The 17,152-nt window shown below is 41.2% G+C and overlaps 1 protein-coding gene across 1 annotated transcript in view; it reads left to right on the forward strand.

The window, feature by feature from the left end:
• Positions 1-17,152, forward strand: part of LOC149465848 (protein-glutamine gamma-glutamyltransferase 5-like) — a 99,983-nt gene that overhangs the window by 69,765 nt on the left and 13,066 nt on the right. Inside the window, exons 10-11 of the mRNA XM_089673378.1 lie at positions 1,221-1,511; positions 5,105-5,265. Of these exons, the coding sequence (XP_089529504.1) occupies positions 1,221-1,511; positions 5,105-5,265 (452 nt within the window). The remainder of the gene's footprint in view (positions 1-1,220; positions 1,512-5,104; positions 5,266-17,152) is intronic.

The raw sequence follows: 17,152 nt of genomic DNA on the forward strand, positions 1-17,152 counted from the left end.
GATCAGCCTCCAACCTCCAGGGCGAGCAGAGATCACTCCATATAAATTGTTGGCTCCAACACACCTATCCACTCCATCCAATTAGAGAATGCTTTGCATTCATTCAGAAAATGCAAACCTTTCTTTGAATGGCCGACCTTAATATGAGTTCAGAATGCAGCAGGCTGACCATTCAGCATAGAACTTGGAAACAAGTGGAGATTACTGAATCAGCGGTATCTACAGTGCATCCAGAAAGTATTCACAGTGCTTAACTTTTGCCACATTTTGTGATTTTACAGACTTATTCCAAAATGGAGTAAATTAATTTTTTTCTTCAACATTCTACAAACAATACCCCATAATGACAACATGAAAGAAGTTCATTTTGAAATCTTTGCAATTTATTAAAAATAAAAAAAGGAAAAAAAAAATGTACATAAGTATTCACAGCCTTTGCCATGACACTCAAAATTGAGCTCTGGTGCATCCTGTTCCCACTGATCATCCTTGAGATGTTTCCACAACTTGATTGGAGTCCACCTGTGGGAAATTCAGTTGATTAGACATGATTAGGAAAGGCATAAACCTGTCTATATAAGGTCCCACAGTTAACAGTGCATGTCAGAGCACAAACCAAGCCATGAAGTCCAAGGAATTGTCTGTAGACCTCCGAGACAGGATTGTATCAAGGCACAAATCTCGGGATGGGTACAGAAAAATGTCTTCAGAATTGAAAGTCCCAATGAGCACAGTGGCCTCCATCATCTGTAAATAGAAAAAGTTTGGAATCTCCAGGAATCTTCCTAGAGCGGGCCAAAGCCAAAACACAGTGGATCACTTTTTTTGCACCTGCCGACCATTTGAAAGAAGCCTAATAATGATTTCAAACCCTTCTCACTTCAATCAAAACATTTTTTTTCTTGATGCCTCTGTCCCCATCAGGGAGTTTTCCCATTCACTTTCTGTTCCCACCTATCAAATAGACAGGAAATAGGGAATTTTCCTATCCATCCCATTCTATGCAAAATTAATACATTGTTTTGTCTAGGACTGGGCTCTCATCAGCTGGATTGGAAGATCACATCTCATCATGATGGGTAGTTTTAGCCATAAACCATTCCAATGCATGCTAACTGGGCAATGTATCATATTATGCAATCTTTGGTTACATTACATTTTTGAAATACTTACTTATCTTCTGACTTTTGAATCAAACTGCCCTATATTTTCTTTTGTAGGCTCATCCGAAGAGAGGGCTGTATTTGAAAAGGCTGTAGCTAAAATCAAGTGTAAAAAGCCATTCAGAGAGAGAGATCCTATTGTAGCATTAGACTTTGATGCCTCCCTAAAGCTAGTTGAGTCCCCCCTGATTGGAAAGACGATCTTACTTATCTACCGCATTCATAACAGAAGCTATGAGGCCAAGCGTTTCTCGATAACCGTCAGCGCCCAAGAGATGATGTACAACGGGAAGCCCCTGGATCAGTTCTGGGGTGAAAAATTAGAATTGGATGTGAATGCTAACAGAGGTAAGATGGTTTATTCATACAGGGGTGGTAAATATAATCTGTATATTTGTTGTTCTATTGACATTCATTATCAATATGATATATTGCATATGAATATTAACTATTTAAAATTAAGATTCTTTTTTTATGTGTTTATCAGACTAATTTTAACTGATTTCCTAAAACAAATGATCTTATTTATAGAGATAAAAAACTGAAACACAGAATATACAGACACATACAACAGCCTGAATAGGTCTAAAGCCATCCATAGATAGAAACCAGAGGTTGCAGGAAAGAAAATCACTTCATTCCCCCATCAACACAGTCAGTGTTGTTGGGGGAATCCCTCCTGCCCCCCCCCGCCGGGAGAACACAGTGATTACTGCTAGCATACTATAATAGCCACTAGCAATTATCAAATGTATAATCCAATTGATCAACTTAAATAAATTCAGCTTGCCCACAAATGGTTCGAATCTTGGCTGGTCCTTGCTCAACCAGCTGAGATTTGAACCGTCTGGCTGGCTTTAGGAGTAAACTTGGATCTGTAGAGAGATCTGTCAAACGCTGCAGCCCCACACAGGCACATCACACTATAAAGTGAAAAAGATAGCTAAAAAGAATAATGCAATTTTTAGTTAAAGTAGAACCATGGGTAAACTTTTTTTTTTTTTCATTTTGGATAGAGCAAGGGAGGGGTACCCTGTAAGGTATTATTTCACCATCTGTGTCCCATTTTAGAAATTTCCCTTCACTTCCTGTCCCATAGCCAAACAGAAAGTGAGAGGTAATCCCTGCAAATTAAGGGAATTCCATGGTGACACCCAGGTCACCAGAACTAGTGTCCCCATTCAAAGATTTCTTCTCTATTGCTTTTCTGGAGACAACCCAAAATTGGGGATTTTCATTACCTTCACTTTCAATAGTAATAGAAAACAGGACAAATAGATGGATGGTGATTAGAGGGTAGATAGATGGTGATAGAGGGTGATTCTCTTTATTGGGGGCACAGACTGCAATAAAAACGGACAGGGATTCTAATCCACCTCCACTCTATGCAAAACTAAATAAAAAGTTTTAGTTATACTTTAAAATAAAAACTGTAATTTTTCCATTGCACCTGTCCAATCTAGGGCCCTGCATTAACGCATGCATGCATTACCATACATTATATTGCGAACACACCAGAACAGACAGAAGAACCTCCATCAGCATTATTTTTCCTGAAACAGCACACTACAACACAAAGTAGTGCGATATTACCTGATGTGGAAATGCATTCATTTGAATAGCATCAAAATGCACTAATGTGCATTATTACAATGCAAAGGTGTGAAGCCAACCTTAATGGTAAACTGCATTAACTGCTTTCCCGCCACCCTATAGCAGAAATGCTGCTACAGGGCGGCAGGGGCGCGCAAAATCACATATATATATATATATATATATATATATATGTGTGTGATTTTGCATTTCCAGGTAGGGGGTGAGCGAGGCGCGCACGCGCCCCACAGACACTCGCTGCTGCGGCTGTCAATCACCGAGTCCCGCCCGGTGATTACATGACAGTGCCCGGTGATTGCCGAGCATCTCTGACGGGGAGGAGAACTTTTGTTGGGTACAGCACACCCATGCAAAGCAGTGTGCTTACAGTGAAGCACACAGACACAGATAAAAGTAAAACAGCACACAGTCAACCCTTTGATCACTCTTTTGTCAGAATGCCCACCACAGTCCTGCAGTCCCTCTATAAGTCGCTGATCGCTGCCATTACTAGTAAAAATAAAAAAATTAAAAACAAATCCCTGTATATATACTGCTATTTGTATAACTTTCACATAAACCAATTCATTTACACGTATTGGGATTTTTTCTGGGCAATTCTGGGTAGGGGGCGCTCGCCCTACCCGCGCCGCTATTTGTGGCCTCAGCTGTCAATCACCAGGTCCTGGCCGGTGATTACTTGCTGGCACCCGGTGATTGCCAAGTATTACTGACGGGGAGAGAACTGTATGTAAACAATATAGTTATCTCCCCTGTCAGCTCCAGCACACTGTTTTGTATGGCTCTGCATAGCATAGCAGGGCCATACAAAGCAGTGTGCTTACAGTTGAAAGCACACACAGCTTACAGTAAAACAGCACACATTTAACCCTTTGATCACCCCACATGTTAACCTCTTCCTGCCCAGTGCCATTAGTACAGTGTCCGTGCTTTTTATTAGCACTGATCACTGTATTGGTGTCACTGGGGATGTCAGTGACACCAAATCAGTTCCCCTCAGTGTCAGAATGCCCGCCGCAGTCCTGCAGTCCCGTTATAAGTCGCTGATTCTACAGGCCTCATAGAAGGAGCTAGAGGCTCCGAGCGCGTAGCCTGTTCTGTGTTCCTGAGATCTTTCTATTGACCCTCTGACTTCCGGTGACGTCACTTCTATTGGTGCGTTCCACGCTGGTTGTGCAGCTATTTCTGGGTTACAGAAGCTGTTTATCGGCTCCAGTACATCCACACATCCCAGGGACATTCCCTCTACTACACCCACAGCTTCAGCTGTCTCTCTGGCATGCCCGCCGGTACCCTACAGGACGGAGGAGAGTGATCATATGCTCTAAACAGATGAGCTCTATTTTATTTTTGTTCTTATGGGTGTTTTTATACCGATCAATTAAATGTTACATCAATATACTGCACTTAGTCTGGCGCCTCCTGTTCCTCTTCTTCCTTAACTGTTTAACCCAATGCACCTCAACACATAAAATGCCAAGTTGAACACTGCTAGTCTGGAGTATAATATTAAAAGGCATATTATGTATCAATGTTAGAAATAATGTGTATTATTAGGATCATACATGCTCCTTACCCCATTGTCAGGAGGGGGTGTTGTTTGCATGCTTGCTTTGTATTTTGAATTCGCCTGTGTTATGAAAATAAAACAACTAGTTTTATTGAACAGCAGGGGGAGCACTTGAACCAAATACGGAATCTTGATACAGTATAATGTGTGACATCACAAGACAAATAAAAGTAAATCAAAACATATCTAACCTTTATATAGTCTTACTAATGGTGCACTGAAATGAAAATTCTGAACCGAAGCCGAAAATTCAGAACGCACTTGGCCGAAAAGTGAAACTATATTTTTTATATATAATTATATTATATTTGACTTTTTAATTAATATTATGAATTTTAAAAATACAATCCAGTAACCTGAAATAACTTTTATTGACTATAACACACAAAAATTGGACAGGAAATAAAATGAGATATATATATATATATATATATATATATAATTAAAAAAAACTTAAATAGAGGCATTTTTTAATTGAAACCAATAGGGGGAGTTTTTGCATTAAAGTTAATGGGACGCGATTTTGCAGTGAAGTCAATAGGGGGTGTTTTTTGCCTTGAAGTCAAGGCGATGTGATTTTGCTGTGACGTCATAAGGGAGCAATTTTGGAATTAAGTCAATGGGATGCGATTTTGCATTGCATATTTATTTCATATTTTTGTTATGTTTTTGTTATATTCACTGGCACTGCATAATTTTACATTATTAAAAAATAGCATGAACAATCGATAATATTCAATTTTTTTTTATATTTTAGATATAGAGACAAGTTTCCAGCTTCATCCGTTTCACTATGAAAGATATATAAGTTCTGGAAATAACATCAGGGTCACTGCTCTAGCTACAGATCTGAGTAGCAAGAAACTCAAACTGGCCTCCAAGAACATCATATTTGAAGTTCCTAGTATCGAAATCAAGGTATGTTTAAATATAACCGTGGGATACAAAATGTTGCATGATCATGGTGAGGTCCTATTTTGGACTTCTATGTAGCTTTGTTTCTCTGTTGGTTGGCTGACTCTGCATGTTTGAACGTGCCATGCATTTCTTATTGCAGAGACATATTTATAGGTGACAAGGAGGTGGAGGGATGCATTTATCAATAATTATGTAATAATTGTGCATATTATTATGGAATAATTTGAGTTCCACGTTTATCAGCATGTTTCAACCTGCACTATAAAAGCGGTGTACTTACCCCTCGCACGCAACCCCATTTTAGTTCCATCCACAGAGGACAAAACTGTGGAGAGCCAACTTGTGTCAGTAATAAACTCAAGTAAAAATAAAAATGTAAATAAAAATATATTAGAAATATAAAAATAAAAAGTAAGTTAAAAAAATAACATTTAATAACAAAACACCCCTGCACCCTGCAAATATGTAAACATTTTGGCACCTAGGATGCATGGGCATACAGTACATGAACAATGATTAACATATTGTAGGTATTGCCACACATGGTCCTCCATGGTCCCACTGCATAGCCACCCTCTCTTGCTTGCTCCTGAAATTGACAAGGGACTATAGAAATTGTAGTGTGCATAAAGTACATGACATTTGGAGAATAAGAATATTGTTTAATGTCACTTTAATCAATGCTTAGGAATATCATACTCTGAGCTTTTTGATCTTTGTCCACTCATCTGTGGAAGGCTTAGTCTAGTCTCTTGTATACACTTTCATGTTCATGCTCTAATCAGCAGCATTTTCATTTGAAACACTTCCAGGGCTGGTAGTTCTGGTTTGTCAGATTAGCAACTAAAAACTTTATTGAAGTGTAGCGCTACCCCCTTGAGACTCGCTGAGTATTTTTTGGGTTCCCTGTCAGAGCCTATTTTGGAAGTACAGCCCCTGCTGACACCACCATGAAACCTTTGCCAGGAGGACTCCCTGGCTTTGAACCATAAATCAAACAGTTTAAGGTGAGCAAATATTTTAATTGTATTGAGGTCAGAGTATAGAGAGTGCAAGAACAACCAGAATGACAGTAGATGTGCCTAAAAATTAAACACTCTAAAAAGCTAATAAAATAATAAAGCACAGTATCACTTTAAGCAAACCTAAATGTCCTCCAGGATCAGAATTTAAACATCAATTTCAGCTTCTGACATATTTCTCTCAAGTGAGATGAAGTGAACTATCAAGATGCCAGGCTAACTCACTTTTGGGTTCCCAATAGCTGGTAACTGGGTTTAACTCTTGAAATGAAAACTTTTGTTAAAAGCAGTAATGTCCCCTTCATTATCTCATTAAAGAATGGTGATAAATCTGCACGCTTGATGGTCGGGCCAAGCTGGACAGCACCTGCTGCACTGACTTCGGGTCTCTGAACTGGCTGGCAGGGGAACTTTTTACTCCTCTTTACTAGGAAAACTTTAGGCATAGGTGTGCACAGACCATTGCATTAGGGCATGCACCCCAAAGCTGTGTATGTGTGTATGTATATATGTGTATGTGTGTGTGTGTATATATATATATATATATATATATATATATATATATATATATATATATATATATTCATGATAAAAAATATTGACACCTCTGCTTTTCTGTCACATAATGCACCACTTCGCCCAGAAAATTATTGCAATTACAAATTTACAAATGTTTAGGCATTCTCATGTTTATTTTTTTTTTTTTGTATTTGTCAAAAAAAAAGGGAGAAACAAAAATTGTGGAAATTGTGGTTGCTGGTGTGATTTCTATATTGTCAGAACTTGTTAATTGATACAGGTGAATTTAATTACAAATTACAGGAGCATCACAAACTTTGAATGGAATTATTGTGTATTTGTCACATTTGTGACGAATAAAAACAAAAGAAATAAACATGAGAATGCCGAAACGTTGGTAATTGCAACAATTTGGTGAAGTGGTACATTATCTGACAGAAATGCAGGGGTGCCAATATTTTTCACGGCTATATACATATACACTGCTCCAAAAAATTAAAGGAACACTTTTTAATCAGAGTGTAGCATCAAGTAAATTAAACTCCTGGGATATTGATCTGGTCAGTTAAGTATCAGAGGGGGATGTTAATCAGTTTCAGCTGCTTTGGTGTTAATGAAATTAACAACAGGTGCACTAGATGGGCCACCCCCAAAACTGGAATGCTTTTACAGGTGGAGGCCAATGACATTTTTTTTCCCTTCTGGCTCTTTTTCACTAGTTTTGCTTTTGGCTAGGGTCAGTGTCACTACTGGTAGCATGAGCTGATACTTGGGCCCTACAACGGTTTCACAGGCAGTCCTACTCCTCCAGGATGGCACACCATTGCCAGAAGGTTTGCTGTGTCTCCCAGCACAGTCTCAAGACCATGGAGGAGATTCCAGGAGACAGGCAGTTACTCTAGGAGAGCTGGACAGGGCCAAAGAAGGTCATTAACCCATCAGCAGGACCGTTATCTGCTCTTTTGTGCAAGGAGGAACAGGATGAGCACTGCCAGAGTCCTACAAAATGACCTCCAGCAGGCCACTGGTGTGAATGTCTGTGACCAAACACTCATAAACAGACTTCATGAGGGTGGCCTGAGGGCCCGATGTCGTCTAGTGGGCCCTGTGCTCACTTCCCGGCACCATAGAGCCTGATTGGCATTTGCTATTGAACACCAGAATTGTCAGGTCTGCCAGTGGCACCCTGTGCTTTTCACAGATGAGAGGAGGTTCACTCTGAACACATGTGACAGACGTGAAAGGGTCTGGAGAAGCAGTGGAGAATGTTATGCTGCCTGCAACATTGTTCAGCATGGCCGTTTTGGTGGTGGGTCAGTGATGGTCTGGGAAGGCATATCCATGGAGGGACGCACAGACCTCTACAGGCTAAACAATGGCACCCTGACTGTCATTAGGTATCGGGATGAAATCCTTGGACACATTGTCAGACCCTACACTGGTGTAGTGGGTCTTGGGTTCCTCCTGGTGCATGACAATGCCCGGCCTCATGTGATGAGAATATACAGGCAGTTCCTGGAGGATGAAGGAATTGACACCATTAAATGGCCCCCACGCTCGCCACCTAAATCCAATAGAACATCTGGGATATCATGTTTCGGTCCATCCGACGATGCCAGGTTGCACCTCAGACTGTCCAGGAGCACAGCGATGCCCTGGTCCAGATCTGGGAGGAAATACCCCAGGACACCATCCGTCATCTCATTAGGAGGATGCCTGACGTCAGGCATGCATACAAGCATGTGGGCCCATACAAACTAATCAAATTTCAGCAAAACGGACTAGCCTGCTGCATCATTTTTTCACTTTGATTTTTGGGAGTCTTTGAATTCAGTCCTCTGTAGGTTGAAAATTTTCTTTTCCAGCAAATGATGAGGCATTCTTAAGCTCCTAACACATTACTGCGTCCATATCAGTATAGATATCTAGCATGATATTTATCCTCATTTAGATCTGATGTCTTTTCAAAGTGTTCCTTTAATTTTTTTGAGCAGTGTATATGTATGTATGTATGTGTGCGTGTGTGTCTATATATATATATATATATATATATATATATATATATATGACACACACTCTTAATCAGCCCATAGATTGTACAATTTTCTATTCTTCCACCACAGTTCCTGCTAAACTGGCTGAATTTCTATCCGTCTGTGGCCAGCTTTAAAAATAAATATATGTAGTAGCACTCCCTAGTGTGCTACTAGAATAGTGTAGATTATTGCAGGTAAAATCATTGTATAAGACTTATGGTAACTGTGTGAGTCTGTGATCGAGGTCAGGTTATTGCAGGTAAGCTGGATGACTTAACAGGATGTGGCTCTATTGCCTCTTCCTTTCTGTGGAGGACCATAGAACCTTCCAGAAGTCGGTAAGCAGAAAGAGGTGGAGACCTAATCTGCATGTTTATGGGAGTCAGCCAACCCCAGGTTTGGAGGTCCTGGTAGAATGGTGGACTGGCCCATAGATATGGGAGAGTCAGGCTGACAGAGGAGTCAGGTAGAAGATGGAATGCTGACGAGACTGTTGGTGCGTGGGAGGGGTATCCTAGGTCCAGGGGGGTCCGGCCTCCGGCTGGGCTTGGGTGGGCTCGTACTGGCTCGGGAGGATACATTCAGCAATGTAGCGTGAATGGGATTCAGATTTGGAGACTGCCACATGTAGCAAGCTTTTTAAGGACAGCGCTGGGCTCAATCCTTTATCCTTGTCCCGGGAGATCTTCCGAGAAGCCAGGAGGGCTGGTAGTGTTTGCAGGCCATGGAGCTGGGAGCAGCTCTATATGGGGAGAGAAGATATCCCTGAATGTAGTTAAAAGAAGTCAAACTGATTTTTGAGGGGCTGCCAGTTACTTGTCCATAAAGGGCTGATGCTACTGATCCACAACGATTGATGGTTTGCAAGAAAAGAACAAATAAAACATGTACAAATTACACAGAACATCCAGTGCTCCTCTGTACTGTGTAACAACAATTAGTCCATGGATAAACACACTGTCATATAGCAGCAATTACTCCAATAGTAGATGAATAGTAGAGGAGTGGATGGATGAATGAAGGGTGGATCGATGAATGGATGGATGGAACATGGTTCACCTCTGCAGCTTTCGTGAGATCTGGGTAGGATCACCTCATAAAGTAGGAAATATCAAAAAACAGGGTGCTGAGGTTAATACCAAGCAAAAAACACCTTTATTAAAAGCAGCACACTTATATGTCAGAAATCACCAATCCACCAGTGGATAATGACACAGCAGGTTGAAATACCAGATCCGATCTGCTAAAGATACACAGAGGCAATAAATAGCCGCCAAACATGCGGCAGCAGGGGTTCCTATAGGCCAACAGATAGTGTGAATAAAAAGAGCTTGTCAGAATCCTGTGATGTCAGGAGGGGCAAGCTTAATGTCTTTCAAGGGTCTCAGCCCATTTTTTCAAATGCATAGGGAAAGCCTGTAGCTATTAGTTTAACCCCTTCAAGCCTAAGAGTAAAACAAATCTTAATGCCTAAGCACAATTTTGCAACGTTGCCATGTGTTAGTAAAACGTACATATCATCACAACTACTTTGTACATCCAGGTGAATTATACCTTTGTTTATTTCAGGACAAATTGGGCTTTCATTTGGTGGTAAATGGTAATGGATATCTCCTGATTTATTTTAATTATCAAACAAAAACTGGCCCAAAATAGTAAAATAAAATGGTTTTTTTTAGTTTAGCTGTGTGTTTCTTGTTAGTACCATAACCTGCCACCAAAAGACAACTCAAAAAAAATTTTCCAGCTCTTGACGATCGCAGCGATACCATATATGTGTATGTTATTTGTTGTTTGTACAAAAGTGTGCATTTTGTTTTGCGTTTACCTAAAACACACTGACACTGACACTAACTGACACTAATACCAATTTAAAAAAAAAAAAGAAGATCCTGACCTTACCCTGGCACTGAACTAGATCAAACCTTGATCTAGGTATTTTTTCTTTTATTTTTTAATATTTATCTTTTTTTTTTTTTAACAAACATTCTTTTTTCCCTCTTTGCCAGGAGTTAGAGAGATACAGTGTATCTCTCTCCTCCATTCATAGAGAGAGAAATAAACCAAGAGAGCCGGGCTGTACAGTGACTGATCACTGTGATAGCCAATGAGAGGCTATCACAGCGATCGTGTGACCCGGAATCGATCATTAGAACGGGATCCGGGACTCTCAGTGACACCCCGGTCTTTGTGCTGGGAGCGTGCAGTGCGGCGCCCTCCCAGCAGAAAGACATGTACGCAAATATGCAGCCCCATGGAAAAAAAACCCAGTTCTGTAAATAGCCCGTGGGCAGTAAAAGAACAGTCCAGGATCTGCTTTCGTAAATAGGAAAGAAGTTGTTCCCCCCCTTCATTGATTCAAGCCAACTGGGCATCCAATAATTCCTATTTCCCTATCCAAGTTAATTTCTCCTAATAAAACAACGAAACCAAGGTCATGGACTGATTACTGTCTTTTGGATGCAAGTCTGTTTGAGAAATGCCTGTTGCCTGGCTGTGCGGGGACAGCTTAGGGGTACCCCCACACAGCAGAGCTCACGAGTACTCAATGGGAGGAAGGCAACAGAAGGGAGGAAGGAGACTTTACTCACAGTGAATGAATGGATGGATCATCAGGCTGCACCTCTCCTCTTCTGGCTGCTGGGCTTCAAACTGCCTGCCCACACATCTCCTTCTCTAAAGGCACAACATTGCCATGGAGTGTAGGCAGGGCAGACATAGGAGGAGAAGGCAGAAGAGGAGGAGCAGAACAAGCTCTCTCTCTTTCCTCTTCCTGCGGGGGGGGGGGGATGTCTGTGCTGGCACTGGGCTGTGAGAGAAACTTTCTGATCTCAGAGCCCTGCAGCTGCTGGAGAGCCACATTCCAGCCTCTTGAGGCTCCCCCATAGTGGTATCAGAGTGGCTTGGGGGGCAATTGCCATCCTGCCCCCCAGCCCAGTCTGACCCTGGATAGGAGGGACGACATACAGAGGAACCGATCTGTCCATTTCTCTTCTGGAGGAGGAAAAGTGGGCATTCAGCGGTGACAGAAGAGAAATGGATGGATGGGTTCCTCTATATGCCGCCACCGTTGCCCATCTTATCCAGGTGGCTCTGTCCCACCAGGCAAATGCCCAGTGTGCCCTATTGGCCAGTCTGGGCCTGCACAGGATGCAACTCTGAATTTCTTACAATCTAGTGGTCAACAGGTATTTTCTTGTGCTCATTGCACAAATATAGCAAAACACTTTCAATAGTATATTTAACAGACCAAAAGGGAATTCATAAGGAGAGTTCATTGATAGGATTTACACGCTAAGAGGTGTTGCTTAATTGAATTTGCAACATATTACATAATTACACAGTAAGTCTAGATTAAAGCTGTTGGAACTCAGAGACCCGTTGCGTGTCAGAAACATATTATTTACCTTGCAACAGAAGCCTCATTAGATACCATCTTGCTCAGAAGTAATCATTTCATGCCACTCCCTTTTTCTTTATGCATCTGATACAATTAAATAAACACTCACAAAAATGGTTAGGTAACTTGTCTTCCAAGCTGAAATTTCTTTTAAGTGTACAGTATTTAAACCCCAACAATGACCTTATTTTCTCCATCTTGGTATATTAAATGTATCATTGTCTTTTGTTATATTGATTTGGTAAGTCCAAAAAAATACATTTTCATTTTGCCAGAAACCCTGTGATCTCTGCTTTTCCTGCATTGACATCCCAAGCATTTCTTGCCCTACGCAGTTAATCTCTGTGCTACTATATTATGGAGATGAGAAGAGAGGACATTTTCTGCAGCCTTAATACACTTACTGTCCTGGAGTGACAATGCTGCTCCACCATAGATACAATACACAGAGTGTTGTCACCTTAGGAAAGGAAGTATGCCAATAGCTGGATCACCAAATGAAAATAAAGTAAACCTCAGCCAGGATTTTATTGTTGTCTGTGTCCCTGGAGGCAGATTTCTCTTCACTCAAGCTGCAACCTGACTGCAGTACTCACCTCCTCTCTGGTGCTGTGCCCTACAGCAATCTTGTTCCACTACAAGATGTCCTCAGTCATCCAGTGTCATTCAACCCAAAAGGCTGAACGACATACCATGAGTGGTGGACATCATGGACTAGCACCCTAAGGGGGTGTCACTATGCCCTGCACTCAGTGTAATGATGCAGAGGCTGGAACTGATATTATCACATTAACACCTTTCTGCATCATGGAGGACCATCCACCAAAGAAGATCAGAAGGGGGAGAGAACCATCCACAGAAGCAGATCTGAAGAGGAAGAGAACAATGCACGTCATGCAATCAGCCTGAAGATATTGAAAAAGGTAAGTATAGAAAAAGTAAACAATACAGCGGGGTCTGGAGCTGAGCTTTAGCTTGTCTGTAAAAACTGGAAATCGACATTGTGAATGGTACGTTCCAATATCAAATTGTTGCTTTGTGGAGGTTATCACAATTATTGAAAGCCTCAGTAGCTCTTAACAAAGCTATTGTGCAATCCTCTCACTTCTTGGTATTGTTTCTACTACCTACCTTGTAATGTACACTCCTTGTGACCAGTGCCACTGTTATGGTTGGTGCACCGCCTAGATAGAAAAGGAACTGGGACATGGGCCATCTAATTGTACTGGGTCATTTAATAATATCTGTTATAAGTCTCATGCTTTGTCATATATGGTTTAGAATGTCTTTATTTATACTTTGATATAAATGTATTCATTATTAAAAACCACTTGCAGACCAGCGATTGTACCTGTACATCACTGGACTTCAAGCAGTTATACTGGTACTGTTTTTAGAGTTGGTGGTTAGCTCTCTTGTAACACAAGTCAGAGCGGCTAACTAGCTGCTCAATTGCTTTTAAAAGCAGCCGGAGGTGAAGTCCCACCAAGGACTGCTGCTAGAAGTAACGAGGCCCCATACAGCCAACCTGACAGGGCCCCCTCTCCCCAAAAAAAAACAGTGTACTATGCTTTAGTTATGAATTAATACAGTGAATGATCAGTACCGATCACTCATTCTGTTCATTCAGGAAAGGAAGGGGCTGGTAAGTGTGAAATATTTACTATACCCTTCCCCCACTTTCCATCCTGAAGGATCCTATTGTGTGCTTGTAGCTACCAGTGGGAAGGAGAAGAGGGAAGCTGGCAACACTGAGGGGGTGGGGCACACAGGGGGGCTTGGGCAGCAGGGGGAAACATATGGTGCACAGGGTGGGGTTTGGTTGCGGGGGGGGGATATTACTGGAACCAGAGCTCCTGTATGGTTCTCTCTGCAACAGCTAAAAACCAGTGGGAGGGAGAGGAGGAGAAGCCAGCTTCCAGCTGCTGCAGAGAGCCATACAGGGGATCGGTTCCAGTGATAGCCCCACTGCCAGAGCCATCACCCTCCCTGTCCACAACCGATTCACTCAGCTGCCTGGGCCTAGTACAAGAGGATTGGTAGTACTACCTTATCCACAGCCCTGCTCCCACCTCCCGCCACCTTTTGCCGCTCTCCTTCCCACCAGGAGACCCAGGCGACCAGCTGCTATGTCCGCCAACTGGCTGGACAGGTAAAGAAAGCCGATTTCGGCTTTGACCAGCTCTCTGTAATAGGAACCTGGAAGTGATGACCTGACATTACTTCTGGTTTACTCGGCGCTAAATGGTGCCAAACAAAAGCTTTCAAAAACACCAATCTTGGTGCGTTGAATAAGTGCAGAGAAGGGATTTGGGGTCTTATTGATCCCAGATCCCTCTATAATTGGTGTGCTTGTCACAAGGGATGTTTACATTCCTTGTTACAGCAATAAAAAAAAAAAATGTAATAATTAAAAAAAAAAAAAATTAAAGTGCCCTCGTCCCCCCGTGCTTACATGAAAAGGCAGATGCATGCATAAGTCCCACGAGCACGCAAATAGTGATCGTCCCACACATGTGAAGTATTATCGTGAACGTCAGATTATGGGCAGTAATGCTAGCACCAGACCTCCTCTGTAAAACGAAAGTAGTAACCGGTAAAGGCTTTTAAATGTCAACTATGGATAATAAAATTTACAATGTATGTCGCCGCTGCACGGGCGTGCGTAATTTTAAAGCGTGACATGCTTGGAATCTTTTTACTTGGTATAACATCATCTTTCATAGTCAATTGGGTTATGTATTGTGTTTTTTCGCATTAAAATTCAAAAGTGTATTTTTTCGCAAATCATTTGTTTAAAAAAAACTACTGTGAAAATACATAAATTGCAAAACCCCCCATTTTATTCTCTAGGGCCTCTGCTTTAAAAAAAATTATAATGTTTAGTTCTAACTAATTTTCTAACAAAAAATATTGAGTTTTACATGTGAACAAAAGTGTCAGATAAAGACTTGGATGTCAAGTGGTGAAATACTCCATGGGTTTGATATTTATTCCTTGAGTTTATATTCATAAGGATATTTTAATGTGAGCTTGTTGGTTTTTTTTGCTTTTTTAGCTTTGATTTTTGATTTTCCTCATTGCCCAGACCTTCTTAGGATGTGATTTAAACACATACTATATGCAATATATCAATTAAAAGATATCTAAACTCAAGAACGACCTGTATAATATTGCCATTTACAGGTCCTTACACGTTGTGGCTGCATATGTTTTTTTTCAAAGATAAGAACATTTTCAGTACAGAAAATACCTGTATAATTTTTACAAAAAAGGTCTTGTAACTGCCTGTGAGCCGGACTGAAAGCACAAACATTCTTGGCAGCCTTCTATAAACTACTAAGTCCCCACCCCATTGTAAAGATTAACTGCTTCCCGACCGACCTATAGCAGAAATACTGCTACAAGGCGGCACCGGTGTGCAAAATCGTGTGTGTGTGTGTGTATATATATATATATGTGTGTGTGTGTGTGTGTGTGTGCGATTTTGCATTTCCGGGTAGGGGGAATGCAAGGCGTGCGCACAGCACAGCCATGCAAAGCAGTGTGCTTACAGCGAAGCACAGGGACACAGACACAAGCAAAACAGCACACAGTCAACCTTTTGATCGCCCCTCATGTTAACCCCTTCCTGCCCAGTGCCATTAGTACAGTGTCAGTGCTTTTTTTTAGCACTGATCACTGTATTGGTGTCACTAGGGATGTCAGTGACACCAAGTCAGTTCCCCCCCAGTGTAAGAATGCTCTACGCAGTTCTGCTATAATTTGCTGATTGCCGCCATTACCAGTAAAACAAAATCCCAGTATATATACTGCCATTTATAAATGCTATTACTTTCACATAAACCAATTAATTTACACATATTGGGATTTTTTTTAGAAAAGACATGGAGCAGAATACATTTTGGTCTAAATTTATGACGAAATTACATTTTTTTTTTTCCACTGGACATTTTTAATAGCAAAAAGTCAAAAATATTGTTTTTTATTCTCAAAATTGTCGGTCTTTTTTTTTTATAGCGCAAACAATAAAAACCAAACAGGCGATCAAATACCACTGAAAGAAAGGTCAATTTATTGGAAAAAAAGACTTAAATTTCATTTGAGTGCAGTGTTGCATGACTGGGCAATTGTCAGTTAAAGTAACGCAGTCAGGAAGGGGGGTAGATCCTAAGGAGGGCAAGTGGCAGAACTCCAGGCAAAAACTTCAAACATGTCTTTGTTGCTCAGAAAATAGCAGTAGTTTTTCTGAAATAGCCTATTAGTTTTCAAATCAAACCATTAACTCTATTTTGTTTCCTGTTTGTAAGATCAGTGGCTGCTGTGCCTCCTATTCCCCCAGCCACTTGTCTCGGCACATCCCTTCTGTAGTTCATTCTCCAGGAAGCAGTGATATAATTCAGCCCCACTTGCATTGGTGGTTGGACTGAGACTCTCAAACACATTCAAGGCCTAGTGTACCTGCCCACATTCACTACAATTCCCTGTGATTGATGGGAACTGTAGTTTCCTGTTACTGCAGAGAGAGAGGAGAGGATATGATGTAATTCCTACTGTTACACCTCCTTGATAGAGTAGATGCTGTTATCTTTTGAATTACAGAGGTGAGGTCATGAAAGTTCAATTAAACTTGGGGTAAATTCTTGTCAGATGAAACTATATGCTGAATTACCCTTTTTTTTTTTTTAATTGGCTAATGGGTTTTTTCGCTGTTTTGATCACCACTTGCCGGCCACGCTGTAGCAAAATATGGCTTCAGCGCTGTCGGCTAGTTCTGGGAGGGTGTCCATAGGCATCCTTCCAGAACTACGCCCCCTGCAGCGTGCACCGAAAACGATCTGTAAACGCTGTGTCCTTCGGACACAGCTGATCACGGATCAAGGTAAAGGGCCAATCAGAGCAGACTTTTA

Source organism: Staurois parvus, unplaced genomic scaffold, assembly GCF_062004578.1.
Source record: "Staurois parvus isolate SC_StPar_1 unplaced genomic scaffold, SC_StPar_1.0 ptg000137l, whole genome shotgun sequence".
NCBI lineage: Eukaryota > Metazoa > Chordata > Amphibia > Anura > Ranidae > Staurois > Staurois parvus.